The sequence below is a fragment of the Curcuma longa genome, chromosome 4 (assembly GCF_044706935.1).
Source record: "Curcuma longa cultivar G26 ecotype Majalengka, Jawa Barat chromosome 4, ITB_CL_G26_1.1, whole genome shotgun sequence".
In the NCBI taxonomy this organism is placed as follows: domain Eukaryota; kingdom Viridiplantae; phylum Streptophyta; class Magnoliopsida; order Zingiberales; family Zingiberaceae; genus Curcuma; species Curcuma longa.
Window position 1 is genome coordinate 7,255,319 of NC_133864.1, and position 20,138 is coordinate 7,275,456.

The window sequence follows — 20,138 nt, forward strand, 5'->3', positions numbered from 1 at the left end:
TATGTCAATGATCATCTCTTTCAGAACTTGAAGAGTAAGATCTGGTCTTCCTATAATATGAAGGTTTAGACTTCAGTCATTCTTATGAATCATGATGGGAAACATGCTTTGATTTCAATAACATAAGTTACACTATCACTGATATCAGAAAATCCTCATTAAAAATATTGAAATTTATATCATGCATAGCGTGCATCTTTATCTAAATATTCATAGTAGAGATTCCTTGTTTATCAGTCAACCTTTGAGGAATACACTTCAGGGCATCATGAGTGTTTTTTTATGACTTGATCTACTTAATTGTTTGACCGTTGCTGATTTTAGATTCTGTTTAATATTAATATTATAATTTTGATGATTGATGGGTAAGAGGAACTATTGAATCCTTTATGTTTCATGGAAGTTATCCCATTACTGATTGAACTTTGACTTGTTTCTTTGTGGTCTTTGTACTTCTACTTTATTGGTATTCTGTGTTGCTAACTTATAGGCGCACTACACACTGAAATGGATACTTCTTCCAGATCAATAATATGCTGTATATTTATGGTGTTTTTAGACCATTATCATAGAGTTTTTTGCTTTGACAGGATTTGGAACAGAGCAGCAGTCCATGTCAACTGATGTAATAAGAAAAGCATACCAATCAACAGAGGAGGGTTTTATCTCCTTAGTAACCAAACAATGGCCTGTGAAGCCTCAGATTGCGGCTGTAGGGTCATGTTGTCTGGTTGGGGTAATATGTGGTAGTACACTTTATATAGCTAATGTTGGTGACTCCCGTGTTGTTTTAGGAAGAGGTGTGAAAGCAACCGGAGAAGTTCTGGCCATGCAATTGTCAGCAGAACACAATGTAGCAATTGAATCTGTGAGACAAGAATTGCATTCGATGCATCCTGATGATAAACAAATTGTTGTTTTGAAGCATAATGTATGGCGTGTAAAGGGCCTAATCCAGGTATATACATGCTTATGGCATAGTGATGGATTAGTTTAGTTCTATACCTTCTACCTCATGCTTTCTTGAATTTATTATTCTGTCAAAGAAGAAGCATGTTTGATTTGGAGGTAACCAATGTCCAACGGATTGCTAAAATAACCCATGTATCTGTTGGTTTGATGTCATATATGCTACGAAGCACCATCATATGCAAACTTTTTGTTTTATTAATTCATCATGCAATACTCATACTTCATTTATGAACGATAGACTTGTCCCTCTTTCCTTACATAAGCTTGGTTGTCAAATTGTTCTTCACATCAAAAATCATTTGGCGAATTTTGTGTCCAATTAAAAATTATGAAAAAAGTTAACATATCTTTCTAACAGTAAAGAATATATTTTATTATATATATCAAAGCCTAATATGAATCATGAAACATGTTGCTGCTGATATGTAATTACAAAATATTATTTCATTTCATTTAGAAACTTGATATTTCTAAGCATTTATTGTATTTATCGACACAACTTTTCTTCAAATAGGTAGGAACCATAACAAGGAAATTTTTATTATGAACTATTTGTGACAACTCAACCCCTGCTGTCGACTTGGAGTCTCAATGACATTGAAAAAATTGAAGAGAGGAGGAAAATGACAACATTACATGGAGAGGAAGAACATGAGCCCAACATTGTAAAACTTATCATCATTTACTGTCAACTCAATCTCAATGTGACAAAATTTGTTGTCCTCAAGTCAAGTGTTAACTCCACAGAGCAAGATGTCATCTTCTAGGATTAATTTCACCTTTCTTAACCTCTCCACTTCTGCTGTAAAACATAACATACTTCATTCTTCTTTTTATAATGAAATGAGTTGATAGATTGGTTTAATTTTTGATAAGTTGGTTTTGTTAAGCAAGTCATATTTAATCTCAATGTGAATTGTGAATCATAGGTTTCTAGCCACTAGAATTTTGTCATATGCAAATATCTCCTTAGCTGGGTTACAAGACATGCTTTTTAATTGTTTGACTATGGCAAGTTTGCAGGTATTAAAGGCTCACTGTTTCATATATATTTTATAATAGAGATGTAACAGTTTAGGCTAATCTTCATCTACATCTCTTTTCTGTTTGAGACATTACTCTGTTAAGACCTAATTCTGATATTAGTACGACACTACCATGCTTCCTTTGACATCATATGTTCTATAGAACACTTGGTGATGTGCACTGTACCAATTGGGCCCTTTCTGTTGCATTCTATCTCAATCATGTATGTTCACAGTTTATGTATGAATAGTGATTTAAAGAATCTTTTCCTTTTAAAGAAAATTTCTTCATTCTGTTTCAGATCTCCAGGTCAATTGGTGATGTATATCTAAAAAAGGCTGAATTTAACTGTGAACCATTACATGTAAAATTCAGGCTTCGAGAGCCATTCAAGAAGCCTATACTGAGTGCAGAACCATCAATTAGTGTGCAACCACTACAACCTCAAGATCAGTTCCTTATATTTGCATCTGATGGGCTCTGGGAGCATCTTAGTAATCAAGAAGCTGTTGATATTGTCCAAAACAACCCTCGAAATGTGAGTTTAACTCATTTTCCTCATTACTGACGTTCCAGATGACATTAGCATTACATTTTGCCTGCACCATTGAACTTAACTTGGAATCCTATTACTTTCCAGTTGTGCATACAATAATCCAAATTTCACAACAAACTGCATAGATAAGCATCTGCCAGGTTTTTTTTCATGAATTTGCACCTAGTACTTTGTGTTATTTTTCTATAGTAACTTTATGAAGGAATTAGGTGAAGTCGGATGTACTCATTTTTTCTGCTCTAAACCATTAAACATTGTATAGGCTTACAGAACTTGCTGCTACTGTTGAACTAGCTGGAAGCAGTGTTTGAGTAGTGAGTTGCATTTGCACAAACATACACCTTTTGAACATGTCTTTGATGCAATAGGTTGTCAATTTATTAGCGCTGAGCGTTTAACTCCAGTCTGTATGGCACCAATACCTGAAAGCATGGTTTATAATTTCATTGTGTTGGTCACTACGAGTGAAACATTTTGTTCCGCTAGCCAATCGGCACACAGAATACTCCAAGATGAAATTTGTTCGCAACAATTCAAGGCTTCACGCAAGGACAACAACCATTACAACCATCACACGAGGTTTCCACAAGGACGAAGATGTGAGGCGAGGCTTCCCTCGAAACTTTCATGGGGTCTATGATGATGGCAACATAGCATTGGACTTCTGCAAGGCAACACAATGAGGGCTAGATGATGTACCATGATGATGCAAGGTTTCATGTGACGACGGCAAGGTTTCCGATCGATTTGAGGGATCAACACGAGGTACACGATTCCTCCTCTGCCTAGGTTGGTGCACAACACAATCACCGACATTGGCACACAACACAGCTGACATATCTTGTTCCGGTTGAGAACCCAAACCTTGTCTGCAAACAAGATTTCAAATTTTGCTTGGAGGATTGGTTTTATTTCTCTAATATTCACAATACACTTGTTTTATATTTTCGCCAAACTAAAATAGCAACTGACGACAACACCCCGGTGATTAAAAGAGAAACTCAAGACTTAAAACATCGGTAATAGTGTTGGTTTTGGTGATAGCTTGGAATGGTACTGTCAAGGTGCTGAGCCATGCCTACACCTGTCATAGATTATCACATTTCAAATGCAGACATGGTTTTGAACTAACCCTGATTGTTTTGATCTCTTGTTTGCCTTTTATATTCCTTGCTGCTACTAATGTCTTATTAGTCTCTATTGAGTCTCTTCCATTGGATGAGACTCATTGGTTTTTGTTGCAATTTTTTATCACCTAAGTTAAATACTACTCTTGGGAGATTTGATATTTGCATCGGCCACCCGAGGAGTTATGGCCCTAGTCTTCAAACTGTCATTTTCCATGTTGGGCCACCGATGAGTCAACATGCTCACCACCCGAGGATATAAAGCTCCAAAAACAACAAAAGCAATGCAAAGAGCAAGTTTACTAGATAATTTGAGCAAAAATTCATGAAACTTCTATTTCTTTATTTTATTCTATAATGCATGTCTTTTTATTTAGCAATAATACACTTAGCTTTAAGTTGTATGGTTGACTTGATATAAGACTTACAAACCTTGAAAAGTATTTGTGGCAGGGTTCTAAATCCACTATCTAAACCAGGAATATGAATCTGTTTTGTCTGACTATATTTGTATGTTAGGTTAACACTGTCATAATTCCTTTAAAACAGGAATAACTCATTGAGGAATATAATGGTGGCCCAAAACAAAACAACAAGACAGAAAAGAGGGCAAGTTTGTACTCAATTCAGTTTAAGGCAAGCTAATAAATGAAACAAAACTTTCATAATCATGACCAATAAAGCGAAAATAAAAAAAATATTAAAGTGGCCTAATTTGAAATCCTGGCGATTTCTCAAAATTGAATAAAAGGAAAATAAGTAGCTTGTATTTCCCTAACTTGGAACACCATGCTCCATAATTCCATTGACTACTGTACTAGTGGATGACCTACTAATAATTGCTATATAGGAAGAGTTATTGTTGTGGTATTGATTATCAATCTTTTGAATACTGACTCAATGCTACCTTTGGTACATGTGTGTCATAGTTATGCAATGAAGATTTGACATAGATGTGATGCCGTTTTCCTGCACTAATTTGGAATGTCTATCATATTGGTATTTATCGCCTAGTATCAGTAAAGAACTTTGACATAAATAATGATCAATGGCAGCTTGTACACAACGGTGCCAGATTCAAGTATTAATTAAACAGTTGGACAAAAGGCCTGATCTGAGTTTAAAATTTATACTTTCGGATCTGGTTTTAAGTTATCCCCTTGAATCTCAGTTTCTTTTTCTCAACTGAAATTTCTTCCTACAAAAGGTTACACTGCAACTCGATTAACTGTAGATGTACTTCCTACATTGTAACTACACATTTAGATATGAATTACTTGTAGAAGTGAACAGATGATAAATAGTATAAAAAAACACTATAAACCAGTAGATGCCAACAATCAAATAGTTTGAGGAGTTATTATGTCTCATAAATGCAAATGCTGGGACTCCACTATCCAACTTAGGCAACTGTTGTCTGAAGATGGTTTTCATATCATTTAAGATACAACATTCAGTTTGATAAATATCATCACATTTGCTTTTATAAGCTATACATGCCATCGAACAACTTCTATGTCGTCTATTTAGAGTTTGATGATTGTTTGATTTGTTAGATTGACCTGTAAACATTTCCCCCAGTGTTCATTAGATGCTCAAGTGTGGCTCTATCAACTATTGAACTATCTTCTTGCAGCCATGTTGAATAACACCCATTTTCATAAATCCTGCAGGGAAGTGCTCGGAGACTCATCAAAGCTGCGCTACAAGAAGCTGCAAAGAAACGTGAGATGAGGTACTCGGATCTCAAGAAGATCGACCGCGGAGTTCGTCGGCATTTCCATGATGACATAACTGTAATAGTTGTGTTCCTCGACTCGGATCTTGTTAGCAGAGCCAGCTCACTCAAGGGCCCCTCCTTTTCTGTACGAGGGGGTGGCATCAATATCCGAGCACACTCTCTTGCTCCCTCTACAATACCGACAGAAGATCTTGCTAGCTCGTAGGTAGACCCTTCTTGTTCTATTCACTGAAATGTACCAAATCAAAACAGGCCAGCCTTCTTTACCTTGCCTCCGATTAAACAAGCAAAGGGTGAACTTCCTCAGCTACTCCCCACGTATGGTTTACCGCTTCCTCGACCTTGTAATATGCAATTATATATACCTTGGAGGGTGCAATACTGAGCAAGGAGGAGCTCTAAAAGACAACAAATTTTCACTAATTTCAAAACTTTCTTCAGGTTATACTCTGAATTTATCATTTATCATTTGTTGACTCACTTGTTCAAGTATCTTTAATTCAATCAGCTACTGGATGCCCCCACAATAGATACAAGGATATGTTCCAATCACCTTTTAAACCTCTCGCTGCGTCTTCACGTCAGGTATCAGTTTCATTGGATGCAAATTCTGTGTGCTTAGCCATAAAAATGTCGACTTTAATAATATAATGTCTGTTTAATCTCAATTTCAAGGAAAAACACGTCTATACTATGCAGTTGATACGATAATATGTTGTCTTCTTCTACAAAAAAGGTGAAATCCGTCACTCCAACGGCCCCACACGATTGGTTCCACGACCATTTGTGAAAAGGTAAATCAAGAAACTGTAATTGATCACGACACAGATAATATGTTGTCTTCACATCTTGGTAAAGTGATTTTGATAGTATGTTGTTAAAATTGGGCTATAATTAAATAAACCCTAGTCATTTTGAGAAAGTTCTCATTATTGGTAAAAACCTTTTGGTGAACGATATCATATCATGATGAAATAGATTTTTAAAAAAACTTTAGCATAAGCTCTAAAACTATGCGCACTCACATAATAATAATAATAATAATAATAATAAAATATATGATGATGATGATGATTATTCATTTTTATTTTCAACTTTCGAATTTAGGGCTTAGAGATGTATCTTTAATTTTATTTTTTGGCAGAGAAAAACATTCTATTATTTTCCTGAACTAAAGCCACACTTTTCCTAGTAAGCAGGGATTAGCTAGTTACATTGACGCATAAAGTTTCCACGAAAACTCGATCAAACACCTTTAACAATAAAAACGGGAGAAGGATGAAATGAGTAGAACAAATCTTATTACAGCATAAACACACAGACAAAAACAAGAAATGAGTCAGAAAAACAATCTAATCGGAGAAAGGTGAGATATCTTTATATCGATCTAAGGTCATACAGTTGCAATAACTCTTATGATTCAGGCTACACAATACTAAGTTTGCAATAACTCTTATGATTCAGGCTACACAATACAAGTTTGAACGAAAAGTTTGTGCTGCAAACTCAACAAAAATTAATGGCTGTGGAATGTTCTTAAATGGTACATACACAAAGAATCGGATAGTAACACTTAAACAATTGCTCTATCATGTAGTAAAAAGAAGAAAATAACAACAACAACTAAAAAAAAGTAAACTTGCCTTCAACTTTAAAGCTCTCTATGGTTAACTCAGTCGCTTAGTTAAGCTGAGCAGAGTAATCCATCTTTGCTTCCCCCAGTTCTTGTGGCCAAGTGTGTGGAGCTCGCTTCGCCTCCTCTAGCAGTGTCATTGATTAAACCCAGAAAGATTATTCCAATAGCAGAAGGCAAAATATAGCCGATGGTATATAACCTAGTAATGAAATATGGCAAACCTGATACATAAGAAAGTATCAGCTCGGGAAGGATCAAAATGAAGACATGCAGTTTGGAGTTCGCGACACAAGGGTATTACTTGGGGCTTAGTATTGATGTAAATCAGTTTTGAAGAAAGAAAGGGGAAATTGAATTGTGTGGTCTGGAAAGATTTGATCCATGCAAGAGAAGCTTCCCTAATCTTAAGTTGATTCAACATGAATTCTTGGAGATGCTTGCTATCTAATCTCGAATTGATGCTGCATGAATTCTCGGTAAATGAAGGAAAAACTACTGCATGTTAAGAGAGAAAGTGAGAACATGGAATACTGGGAAACTATTGTCATTGCTGATCAGAAACGTTTTACTGCAAGTTTTTCTACCAGAAGTCACGTACTTGGGGAATTTAGACCATCTCAATATAGCCCCAGCATTTGCAACTCGGTGACATGACTAGGATCAAGTTCAGGCACATTCTTATTTTCGTCTCTATTTTCCACCACATACTCCTGCAATTATATTAGTTAGATGATCTCAATTAAATTTTCATTGATCAGAAATACCAAAAGCTAAAAATGAAATAGAAGACCAATATGTATATATTCTCAAATCCAGCAGATACTCAAGTCTGATTGGAAATATGCATCCACATCATACAAATGGAAATATTATGGTCCAGCTAGAAGAAATAACGAGAAAAAGCAGGTTGTTAGTATCTAATTAAGGCACATTTAATTTTTAACAAATCTAAAATATGCTAAATTTGTATTACATGTCCTAGAAGGCAGTTGTCTCATAAGTCATAATATACTCTTTTTTTTTGTCGCAAGAGAAGGAGATAAGCAAGGCTTAGACAAGCAAAAAAATGAATAAAGAAACACACAGAAACTGCTATCTGTTAATTTGTGAATGGATTAGACTTAGTGAATGTTGAAAACTCCAAAGGAGCCATTTTAAGAAGGATTTCAAGAATGAAGTCATGTGTTTGCAGTAGATTATGGTAAATCCCAACATACTTTTGTATTGCTTGAGAGGAACATGAGATGTGGCTATATAAGAGGATAAACCAGAGAGGTCTCCTGGGAGATCCAGGAAGTAGACAACATCTCAAACCTTTGTCAGCTCCTGTTTCGCAAGAACGTGGTAATGCCTCTCATTAATTCTCTGTCCACAAATTATAGCAATGAAGAAGCCATATAGCAAGCCCACCAGAATTACAGCCAATACTGCTTCATGGAGCAAAGCATCAGCAAAAAAAATAACTCAAAAAAAAAAAAAAAAAGAAGAACGAAGCAGAGGGGTTCAAACAATACAGAAGTAGCAGATAGCAGAAAAGGACATGACTGAGAACACTTTTCTTGACAAACAAATCGCTACACTTACTGAACACCTGATTAGCAAGAGTATCTACTCCACCGTAATTCTTTACAACCTAAAATGTTTTGTACTTGTATCCTTGATTCTTTTTAGCAATGACAACAAATGGTCTAGACAGCTCCAAGGATGCTTAAGCAAAATGAGACAATAATTTGAATCCCGAGTAAAATTAAACCATTTTCTTATCCAAAATCAAATATCAGAAGTTCCTCTATTTGTAGAAGCTCAAATTTCAAATATGATTCAAATATGGATGGTGTACAAGTCTAGCAGATAATTGCTCTTAAGGAAATATTTCTAATCATATCCCAATATCAGTATGTCCTGACAATTGCAAATCAAGGAAGGTAATGGAGGAATGTCTTATTCCAAATGACCTATCTATAGAAATTTGAATGTTGAGTTCAATAGATCACGTTCATGTAACCGCTCCTGCAAAGGTTAACTAGGAATGAAGTCTTTAAGCTGAGGCAATGTGGTGCAAAAGCAATAATGTGAACACTTTTCTATTGGTTAACAAGCCAGTTGAGTCAACATCCTAGATGTTTTTGTTCTTTTTCTGAAAACAGATTCCCAACCAATATGGAAGCAACTATTAGGATGATAAAAGGCTATCAGAATTACTCCTATACATCAATGGTTTCACAACGCATGCAATGATCTGAGCAAGGACAATATAGAGAAATCAAAATAAGTGATTTGTAGATCCGAGCACTAAACTTTAATACAAGCAACTTCAATGTTTGAGAAAATTACAAGATATTAGTTGTTTCATGAGAAGTGACATTAGATTTGTATGACATGTGAGCTACTGTGGAGCTTGTTACAAGAGCATGCTTCCTGATTACAGCAAAAAAATGTGAAGTGGAACTATAATCCACAAATGCATGTGTTTGATAAAATATTTGAAATCACAATTAGTCCACAGGTACGTATTACGAGTTCATCGGGCCTTTATAAATCATAATGTACCGATAATGAAGATTTTGGTTCAATCCTGGGTAATGTCATATTATTAGTAATAGTCAGGTCATTTATCTTATTATAACATTAATCTTCAACATCATGCCACGGTGGCAAAGTGTACTTTGTAAATTCACAACCCTTCCATTCTCACGTGATTGATGATGGTAAGCTCTATTATTCATAGTAAACCCATAGACCCATACTACCTCACCTACTGTCAATTAAACTTGCCCTATGCAAGGAACATTAGCTTAAACCTTGGTGATTTGGTGGCAGGTAAAGTCGGATGATCATGTCATTCTGAAGCACCTAAATAGCTGGTAAACGTTTCTGATCAAATCATTTATCATCTGAATCATAGTTATGATTTACAGCCAACTCTTGGATGCAGAGGATCATGCCCTGCTGATCAGTTCACATCCAGATAATCACTCTATATCCAATGCAGCCTGAAGTACAACCACAACTGATCTAGATTGACTAAGCTAAGGTTTTTTGCATCCATCACAAAATCAGGAAGATTTCAATGACTAATTAACTTGAAAATTGCAGATTACCTTTACAACCATTATCATGCAACAAAACAAATTCAACAAGGTCTCAACAAAAAGACTTACTCGCCATTGTGTAAAAACCATAAGGATGTTCTTCATACCCAAACATTTCTCGTAATTCTTCACCATAAAATCTGTACACCAACATACCCAAGACAGCAACAACCTGTCAAATGCATTTAGAGAAAATTTTTAGGTAACAAAATAGAAAGGTTATCTAACATCATCAAGTTATTCAAATTAGAGAATAGCTCTGACAAATGATATGAGATAGCATAAACATTTTCAGACTTCGGGCATCCATTAAATTCTATAGTTAGAAGAATTGGATTAATTAGAATAACACTTTTGTAAGGGGAGAGAAAGATTAAAGAAAAGTTTAGTTCAATGTAACAAAAAATGATCTAATTGAATTGAATACTACTAATAATTCAGTCTTACATAAGCAAAATAAACATAAATAGTTGGGACAACCAGAGCAAGATGATAATGTTGATCAAGTTATTCAAATCAGGGCAAACTACAAATCAAGGCAAAGTTCATACGATAAATTGCAAACAGGGCACAAATTCTTATAGGACTAGAAATAAGTTTTCATAATTGAAAATCTTGTTATATATAGATGGCTAACATATGAAACAAAACATAGTTTGAATAGATGCATAGAAAAATAATACAAAAAGTAATAATTACCATAGGAAAATTGCAAAGAAATGCCTACTAATAGATAGCTAAACAAATCAATACATATTACAAAAAAATAATATAAAACAGTAATATTTACCAGTTGCACAATGAAAAATATAAGAACATGGTCCCTGGCTACAAGGAGTTGAAATTTCAATCTAAGCCACCACCGATCTGGAGGCACATTTGCTCGCAGTAAGAAAGCAGCTCTGCACTCTGTACAGTGTGCAAACGCAAAGCCCTCCTGTTAGAAAAATGATATAGAAGAATAAGATAACAATCACTGGGCTCAAAACAAAGGACTCCAGGCAGTTTTCTCAAAAATAATTCTGTTACGAGGGAATACTTATCCATGCTGAAACTAGATGCAAATAAAAATGGAGAAAAGCTGATATCAACTTGCTTAACTGTACCTTTGTTGACCTCCAATTGTCAAGACAAGATCGATGAACATACTTCTGTGTTCCCCTGCAATAGCAAGGCGCAATCAAGTCATCTCCTGCAAGCAAAACTAAAATGTCAATAGGACAAGTTTGGAATAACTACTCAATATTTTCTCATCATTTTGCTATTAAGTTTGCATTAGTTTATAGTTCTTCTCTACATCAATTAATCTGCACATAATCTTAATGTACCAATTATAATTAGTAAAGACCTCCTGTATCAAGGCAAATTCTGCATTGTGGACAATCTTGATTGACCAGATTACATCGCTCATCATCAATATCAGCAACATCCAGGTCACACTCAGTAGCCACCCTAATTTCACTTGAAGATGGTGACTCCTCAGAGCCAAATGTAGCAACTGACTTTGGAAGAATTGGCTCAGTATCAGATACTTCTTGACTATCATTAGATATTGTCAACTGCATCTTGATGGTGATCCACTCATAACCAGACATCAACTAGTAGATCAATTTGGTGGATCATATAAAAAGCTAGAAAAGACCTGCAAGTAATTCTTTCCTCTTTTAGAGAAGAGTATAAACAAAGAAATTGGCAAGGCCTGATGTGATAGCAACAGGAAAAGACTTAGTCACAGGTTACAGATTATACAGGGAAGCCCCAACCTTAAAAAGCAAAATTATTAGGAGTAATAGCCACCACTAACATCTAGCATAAACAGTTGTCAGATGGCCTCTATTGCTATATAATGTCCAAAATGTTATTCACTTAGGTCTAGATATTTGAGATAATCAAAGGGGCAAACAGAGTACATGAATGCAAACAATAAATAGGAAGCATAAGTAAAATGATAAATACAGAAAAATTCAGAAAATGAGGAGTTGTTTTCAACCTTTATCCAACCAGTCAATTTTATCTCAAGTCACATAGTTTTTTGCAAGTTCATTCCAATTGTCATCAAAGCATCAACATTAAGCAAAGGTTTTATCTAATCTGCAAATCACATCCTGGTTTTTACACAACTGATTTAACATTGGGAAGTGTAATGTCATAAGAAGTGTAGATTAACAGTGAGACATCAATAAAGTACTTAGAGAGAGAATTTGAAAACAATTTATAGTTTAAATATAGGATCACTGGATTCAAGAACTTCCACTTGTATTTATAGTGAATATTGTGAATCCACAACTAAGGCTCGAGTCTCTTTTACAAAAAATTTGGAATATGATTGGCCCCATCTTGAATGTGTAGTAAATAAGGATTCTTGTATAAAAGATGTTTTTTGACATTTGCTTAAATTCAACTTGCAATACCAGACCACAGACATTGGGGGAATAAATAAAGGATGGAGAACCCCATAAACAAAGATCACACCAACATAGGGCTCATCAATGTATGGAGCCTCAGTTTTGTGAGCAGATAAACTATTTTTACAATTAAAACTCAGGCCAACCTGGTCTTCTCATTAAGTGCTTTTACCAGTTATACTTCTATGTCAGATCCAGTAATTCCACTCACAGCTATTACACGTTGCACACTCATTGTTTTCTTTAATCACAATAGAGGTCTATTTCAGTTCTTAACATACTAACTGCATGCCATCAATACAGAAGGATTGAAATCGTTGGCAGAATAGAAGGAAACAACTGATACCATGATTACTAGGAATCAGCCAAGATACGACTTCTATCCTCTATCCGTCATAAGACAGATGAGGCAGTGTGACAAAGAAAATGAAGCTGGAACGCAAACTGGAAAGTATACAAAATCCTTCCATAAACTAAACCCACTTATATGACAAACATGATAAATGATAAGAATCACAACTAGCAGGGGAACAAAATGGGTTCAATCCCATTAAATAAAATAAGAAACACAACGTTAACATATCCAGCTCACGCAAGAACTCGAAACTTGCGGCTTTTACTATACTAGTTCCAATTTTTTGAGATAAAGCGTAAGAGTAGTCATCAGGCGCTGCTGCTATTTCATGTCGAATAGTGAAAGATCGTCACCAAGAAACCACATTGGCTGTTCGTCCTATCACCAGAAAAATATTTCAGCTGCGCGTCCAATTATCAACGCAAATGATTTACGGATCCAGATAGCAAGGTAGTTAGGTAGTTGTAACTTCACCGGCAGCTATAGAATCCAGACAGTGCACTAAGTGAGAAGACAACAACTTGTAAATCAAAAAAACAAACTTCAAAAGATCACTTATACTTGACCAATAGCCTCTAGATCCAGAAGAAGCCAAACCCAATAACAAAGATCAAATCTTTCCAGTGTCCAATTCCGCCAATCCCCAAAACGCACGAATTGAATTAGACAACTTATTGGCAATCATTTGGAGTAAATACAAACAGAATACAGATAGATCAAGAAACCGACAAGAACAAGGGAATTACCGTTCGGAGGAATCACCTAAAGCGCTCTTGGATCTAGCAAGGAGACAGACGTACGCCGAGGGCAGGCGCGCGACAGATCGAAGTAGAAGCGAAGAGGAAGATCCAGTCGTCGAAGGGGGCTAGGGCTTCTTGCTCTTCCTGGAGATCAAGCGAAGACGAGGAAGAAGCGAGACGCCGATGCGTTCAGATTCTAGAGACCAAACCAAGAGAAACAAAACAAACCGTGTACAGGAAGATACTACACGTCCTCAGCGAGACGCACCCAGAGGCATCACCTCTTTCTTCACTGTCGACGACCCTTTGGGACCCACTGCGAAGAAAAGCACTGATCGATCGGAGTAGGAATGTTGGTGACGAGGCCGGGGACTCATACTTTGAACAGTCATTATGAAATAGGGGTCCGTCCTTACCCGGTGCTTGACTGATGCAAACGATGGGTCCCACACCTACAGGCCAGGTAACCCAACGCGTAAGTGAGTAGAACGGGCATTGTGTGATCGAATTGCCGTTCGTGCGACGGAAAGGAGAAGAAGCAGTTGGGCCGAAAAGGAGTACCCCAAGTCGTTACCTGAGTTGTAATCGAGAATTTAATTTGGGCCCAAAATTTCGTAGGCCCAATAGAAGCCCATGTTCAGTAGCGATCCAAACCCACATTTAAGGGTTAATTACTGCAATTAATTCGGTATTTGGGCCGAATCAAATCTGATATAACTTCTCTTGGCCCGGCCCATTTATGGTAGGTTGTGATGGAACCCTAGTGATAACATCATCTCCGCCCCGTGCTGTCCTCTTTCGACTTCGAGATCTACCCGTTTTGGGAGTCGCCGTTGCTCCCGCCCGATCTCCTGCTCATCGGCCAGCCGGAGTAGCTCCTCGAATCGTTTTTTTTTTATATCCCTGCTTCCTCGATCTAGTGATCAGGTAGGTTGGATTTTGCTTCATCCTTTATTTTCAGTGATTTTATTGTTTGATTCTGGATACGAAGATATGCCGCGTAGATTCCTTTACCGCTCTTTCGATCCTTAAATAGGTGCTTGGTTAGGTTTATATCAATTTATGAGTTTGTTTAATACTGCGATGCTATAAGGATTTATTCAACGTAATCCTTTAACTTGAAATTATTTTTCTTTGTTATCTCTATAATGAGTTATTTAATTAAAATAAGTAAATTATTTCATTTTATCTGGAATTAATTTTAGGATCTAGTATTAGTTAGGATTTTTATGTTCTCCTAGTTATTCTCCAATTTATTATTAGAGATTTGAATTAGTCTTTTTAATTGTTGATAAGGCTCCTCTTTGATGTGCATAAATAAAAAAGAATATCATATGGCCTTTTTAGCAATCAATCAATGAATAAGAAAATCAATTTAATTCAATTAAAAATCTTTGGCTAGCAGAGGCTGATCACTCGAAGTGATTATCCTATTTTATCAAGTATCCTTTGATATAGGATGCAAGTTCCTATCAACTTAGTATCTGAGCCAAGTTCTTCACCACCACCAATTGCTCTTATATCACAACGACACACACTCTACACTTATTCAATTCTAATATGATGGTAGGAATACTTCATATAATAACAAATTGAAGATCCTACCTGACATAAGAAGAATTTCCTTATTGGAGAAGTAGAACTCCTACTATGGGGCACACTAAATGACTCTAAGGTGGAGATAACATCTCTACACCTTGAAAGGGAGGCTCTCCAATGGTACCGATTGCTTGAGTCATGCTACAGCTCTTCATTTTAAGAAGAGTTTGTAGATAGTCTTCTCACATGGTTCACCCCCCTAAATTGTGAGAATGCAGATGAGGAGGTATCTAACATTCGACACATCTTTACAATAGCATATTACTAGAGCCTTTTTTCAACTCTTTGACCAAACTTGTGTCTACTTAAAGCGAGAATCATTGAACACTTTTATGAAGTAATTTGACATTTAAAAAAGGTTAAGATGTACTATCTTCGCACCATAAAAGCTGCATTGTCCTTTCCACAACTACATGAAGAGAAAACCATCAAGAAGAATGGAGAAATAACAAAGTTGTGATATATCCATTGTCAAAGATTATTTGTGATAGTGCAAGTAAGTTTGAAACACAATTGAAAAAATACTAGTGGAAGAGAAAAAAGGAACGAATAACAAAAAATAACTATAAGGGCAATCCACTTGAGTACCTAAACCTTGATAATGGTCTGAAAAATTCGTCTATCACAATTATCATAAGACCCATATTTAAAGTCACTGCATTAAAGCCTTATTGCGAGCCTCTATCTTCTGCAATAATCTATACTTCTGCCATTAAAGAAAACCAAGGGGCAATACCTTCTCTAAATTTTCTTACAAGATAGGATGCGGGTCACTATCATGTAGATACTTTGGAAGGAATTAGTAGAGAAAGAAAACCTTGTCTAAATTTTCTTACAAGATAGGAAGCTGGTCACTATCATGTAGATACTTTGGAAGGAAGTAGTTTAAATGAGGGGGGAAATAGAGTGATTATATTATCAAACGAAATAGGAAATAATTACTCTTGGTTAGAAGCTCAAACTTCCTTTCCCTCGGCTTCCCTGGTTCATGTCGGATTTTCTTTAAAAAAATGGATAAAAATAAGGTTTTTTCCCTCCTTTCGTCTTTAGAAATTGATAATATTATTTAGTTGCTGCCCCAATAAAGGGTTTTTAGATCCTTTTCTTATGTTTTTAAATGTAGGACAAATCTTATTTAATGCTCTGGATTGACTTCAACTATTTTCCTTCATGCTTTATTTTTCTATATCATCCATTTTTTGTATTTTTTCTGGAGTGTGCGTCAAAGGCATAAGAAAAGTCTCATGTTCATAATTGGAAAAGCGAAAAGGTCGAACTTTCTCATCACTTCTGCGTAGGATTTGCATGCATAATTAAAATAGAGTCTCAATTAGTATATCTGATACTCATTTTCCATCAGTTTTCCAGTAGCCTTTGGTGTCTTGTGTTTCTGTAGTTATTGTAACTTTCCTATACCACATCATTGGTTTCCACTTTTTTTTTCAAAAATTTTATAAGATAGTGATTAGGTGTTATTCGTATTTGGTTCTTTTCTGGAGCTACTAGCGTTTTATCTTTTTCTTTGCAGACATGGCTGGAATGGCACCAGAAGGATCACAGTTTGATGGTCACCAATATGATGCCAAAATGAGTGAGCTGTAACACTTCTTACTTTTGAATCATTACTATGATCACTTAAAAAATTCTCTCTCTCTTTTTTCAATTTTGCCTTTCCAGGAAATTCCAATTTGTTTTTTATATTTATCTGCTTGCTTCTGGTAACAGAACCTTTTTTTGTACAATTTTCTTATTGGTACAGGCTAAATGCTGATGGGCAGGATTTCTTCACATCATATGATGAGGTCTGTGAAAGCTTTGATGATATGGGTCTCCAAGAGAATCTTCTTAGAGGCATTTATGCCTATGGTAATGCCACAAACAACAGTCTTATGCACTTATGTTACAAATAGGATGGAGATTTAACATTTTACTTCGTAGGTTTCGAGAAGCCCTCAGCAATTCAGCAAAGAGGAATAGTTCCTTTCTGCAAGGGATTGGATGTTATCCAGCAAGCACAATCAGGGACAGGGAAAACTGCCACATTTTGTTCTGGTATTTTGCAGCAGCTTGATTATGGTGTGGTTCAATGCCAAGCCTTGGTTCTTGCTCCAACTAGAGAGCTAGCTCAGCAAATTGAGAAGGTCATGCGAGCACTTGGTGATTATCTGGGTGTAAAAGTTCATGCTTGTGTTGGAGGAACAAGTGTCCGTGAGGATCAGCGTATTCTTTCAAGCGGGGTGCATGTTGTGGTTGGTACTCCTGGTCGTGTTTTTGATATGTTGAGGAGGCAGTCTCTTCGCCCTGATTATATTAAAATGTTTGTCTTGGATGAGGCTGATGAAATGCTTTCACGTGGCTTCAAGGACCAGGTCTCCTATTCTTCTGTGTTTATTTGTCTATTTTGCCTTTATAATGAAGCACTCAGTTCATTTGCAATTATGATTCAGTTTAAACCGATTCCTTATTTTGCTTGAGATTTTTGGTTCTTTATTGATGATATTTTATGGTCCATGTTGCAAATATAATGCTATTGCTGCAAGGTATCATACAATAGACTAAATATAATGCAATCACTTTACCTTGCAGAAATCTTCCTATGAATGGAAGATTGTTAGAGGTGCCAATGAATCCATGTTGTATTGGTGATTACTTCTTTGGGATCACATGGAAGTTTACTTCTGAAGAAGGTTCCATTGCATTGTCGAGATTGACATTGATATATTAGGCAAGGCTTGGCACAAAATCAATTAGTCTGATTGGCACGCATCTTGGGCACAATCCGAAGTTAGCTATGAGAGGGCTAGAAAGTAGTCTTAAACCTGAAACCTGTTTTTGGTTCAGACCTGCTGTTGATTTGGATAGCTAGATATCTAACCTCGCCAAAGGATATGTTGAAGTATTTTTACAATTTTCAGTTGGTGGGCCTCGTTCTAAGATTATCGTGTGTTACGATTATCCTTTTATCAGGTGAAGCACATAGGTAAGCTTTTTGTACTGCTATATAAATTTTTTGCTTGTTAATATTTAACAAAAACGTTGGATGAACTTCTATTTACCTCTTGAATGACCTACAAACAATTTGGTTATTTTGGATTTTTCTTTTGTTTTCTGTGGCTGCTTACTCTTTTTCTGACATTCCTTTTTGAGTGTTAGTAGTGTGTTAACTCTTCATTTTACAAATTAAAGGTCTTTTTTTTTTTGCTTGAACTGAAAATATGCTTCGTTTGTTTCAGATCTACGACATCTTCCAACTACTTCCTTCAAAGATTCAGGTGGGAGTTTTTTCTGCCACAATGCCACCTGAAGCCCTGGAGATTACCCGGAAGTTCATGAACAAACCTGTTAGAATTCTCGTGAAGCGTGACGAACTCACCCTCGAGGGTATCAAGCAGTTCTATGTGAATGTCGATAAGGAAGATTGGAAGCTAGATACCCTCTGTGACCTCTATGAGACACTGGCCATCACACAAAGTGTCATATTCGTCAATACCCGACGCAAGGTGGACTGGCTCACCGACAAAATGAGGACCAGGGATCACACCGTCTCAGCAACCCACGGCGACATGGACCAAAACACCAGGGACATTATTATGCGTGAGTTCCGTTCAGGCTCCTCTCGAGTCCTCATCACAACTGACCTCCTCGCCCGCGGCATCGATGTCCAGCAAGTCTCCCTAGTCATAAACTATGATCTACCGACGCAGCCGGAGAACTACCTCCACAGGATTGGACGAAGTGGGCGGTTCGGGAGAAAGGGTGTCGCGATAAACTTTGTTACGACTGACGACCAGAGGATGCTGTTTGACATCCAGAAGTTCTATAACGTGGTGATAGAGGAACTGCCTTCCAACGTTGCTGATTTGATCTGAGCTTGAGCTACACAGAGTGGTGCTTGGTATTTATTTATGCACTGGTAGGCCTCCATCAAAAGAAGGCCTTTTTCCATTTAAGTCCTTATTAAGCTTATTTATTCTCAGTGGTAAGAACTGGAACCTTTCTTTTTTGTTTTCTTTAATAGTAACTTGAAACAAGTGATTGGTTATGCCATCCATCCTTCAAAGTTTGAAGCTTTTGACTTGTCTTGTAACAACTGTTGAAGACTCCGGCGAGGGAAGCCTAATGAATAACCTCTACTGGGTGAGTTTGCTATCTTCACTTCACACTGCTATTGCTTATAGAGCCGATTTAGTGTACTTCTGTTCCCTTTTCCCCCTGTAATTTATGGTTTGGATTATCTTGATTTGATTAATTGTATATTAAAACAAATTGAATAAAAATTAAATGTAAAATATATAAAGGTGATGGAGATTTATTTTGAGGGTAATTTAATTTAGCATATTATCTTTTTGGATTGGAACCTATCTATGAAATTGTATAAATTTGATAAATTGAGTCAGTTGCAAAAAAAAAAAATTGAGAAAAGAATTTTATTTTATCATTCAAGTGTGCCTTATTCCTATAATGCGGAATTTTAAAATCATCAAAATATCTCTAGCATGTTAAAATTATTATTTCTCACTAAATTGTTATTATTGTTTAAATGATATGATATATACTCGGCATATTCACCACTTCAGTGAAATAATACTGTATCTATGTATAAATTTTAGGTTAAATTCTTTCGAAGATGAAAATAAAAAATACGATACTGACACCTCTAACAATTATAATAAAAAAAAGTTTAACGAACAACAATTTACAGGAAATTATTTTCTGGTCGATACTTTCAGCAGAGTATACCAAACGTTCGTGTGAAAACATATCACGTTAATATGACAAACATGAAGGCTGTATGTGTGTTCATGCCTGGCTCATGGGCACCTCTAACAATTCACATCGTCATGATTCATCTATTGTTGCAAAAGACAAATATGTCTGATTAGGATAAC

The 20,138-nt window shown here is 36.2% G+C and overlaps 3 protein-coding genes across 10 annotated transcripts; 2 read left to right on the forward strand and 1 right to left on the reverse strand.

The window, feature by feature from the left end:
• On the forward strand, nucleotides 1-6,057 carry LOC141826677 (putative protein phosphatase 2C 60; the record flags this gene model as incomplete). Of its 2 annotated transcripts, XR_012601647.1 has the most annotated exon segments (5): nucleotides 1-34; nucleotides 591-958; nucleotides 2,300-2,536; nucleotides 5,355-5,863; nucleotides 5,931-6,057. XR_012601647.1 is itself a non-coding variant. In XM_074713950.1 (4 exon segments), coding segments are annotated over 4 exon segments (912 nt in total), but the record flags the coding sequence as incomplete, so codon positions are not given.
• Nucleotides 6,058-6,934: 877 nt separating this feature from the next.
• LOC141827658 (uncharacterized) lies at nucleotides 6,935-13,824 on the reverse strand. 5 transcript variants are annotated; one of them, XM_074714960.1, is made up of 8 exons: nucleotides 13,657-13,824; nucleotides 11,499-11,792; nucleotides 11,257-11,342; nucleotides 10,941-11,087; nucleotides 10,220-10,322; nucleotides 8,373-8,485; nucleotides 7,657-7,768; nucleotides 6,935-7,279 (listed from the first exon to the last, which is right to left on the reverse strand). In XM_074714960.1, exons 2-7 carry the CDS (start codon nucleotides 11,743-11,745, stop codon nucleotides 7,676-7,678), a joined length of 789 nt encoding a protein of 262 aa, XP_074571061.1. In that variant the 5' UTR covers nucleotides 11,746-11,792; nucleotides 13,657-13,824; the 3' UTR covers nucleotides 6,935-7,279; nucleotides 7,657-7,675. The 5 variants fall into 5 exon arrangements, with proteins under 5 accessions (XP_074571061.1, XP_074571059.1, XP_074571057.1 ...); XM_074714958.1 differs by having other exon boundaries at nucleotides 6,935-7,550; XM_074714956.1 differs by having other exon boundaries at nucleotides 6,935-7,553.
• A 618-nt stretch (nucleotides 13,825-14,442) lies between these two features.
• LOC141826676 (eukaryotic initiation factor 4A-8) lies at nucleotides 14,443-19,404 on the forward strand. 3 transcript variants are annotated; one of them, XM_074713948.1, is made up of 6 exons: nucleotides 14,443-14,577; nucleotides 16,778-16,847; nucleotides 17,009-17,115; nucleotides 17,188-17,618; nucleotides 18,483-19,162; nucleotides 19,268-19,404. In XM_074713948.1, exons 2-5 carry the CDS (start codon nucleotides 16,780-16,782, stop codon nucleotides 19,116-19,118), a joined length of 1,242 nt encoding a protein of 413 aa, XP_074570049.1. In that variant the 5' UTR covers nucleotides 14,443-14,577; nucleotides 16,778-16,779; the 3' UTR covers nucleotides 19,119-19,162; nucleotides 19,268-19,404. The 3 variants fall into 3 exon arrangements, with proteins under 3 accessions (XP_074570049.1, XP_074570048.1, XP_074570050.1); XM_074713947.1 differs by having other exon boundaries at nucleotides 18,483-19,404; XM_074713949.1 differs by lacking the exon at nucleotides 14,443-14,577 and having other exon boundaries at nucleotides 16,778-16,840; nucleotides 18,483-19,404.
• Nucleotides 19,405-20,138: the final 734 nt, after the last annotated feature.

Excerpts from the sequence above, each read along its gene's own strand:
- LOC141826676 (XM_074713947.1), top strand. The coding sequence starts at position 16,780 with ATGGCTGGAATGGCACCAGAAGGATCACAGTTTGATGGTCACCAATAT. Across the intron at positions 16,848-17,008 it reads GATGCCAAAATGAGTGAGCT|GCTAAATGCTGATGGGCAGG; the intron begins GTAACACTTCTT and ends TTATTGGTACAG. Across the intron at positions 17,619-18,482 it reads CACGTGGCTTCAAGGACCAG|ATCTACGACATCTTCCAACT; the intron begins GTCTCCTATTCT and ends CGTTTGTTTCAG.
- LOC141827658 (XM_074714960.1), bottom strand. The coding sequence starts at position 11,745 with ATGTCTGGTTATGAGTGGATCACCATCAAGATGCAGTTGACAATATCT. Across the intron at positions 11,343-11,498 it reads AATTTGCCTTGATACAGGAG|GAGATGACTTGATTGCGCCT; the intron begins GTCTTTACTAAT and ends TTTTGCTTGCAG. Across the intron at positions 11,088-11,256 it reads ACAATTGGAGGTCAACAAAG|GAGGGCTTTGCGTTTGCACA; the intron begins GTACAGTTAAGC and ends TTTTTCTAACAG.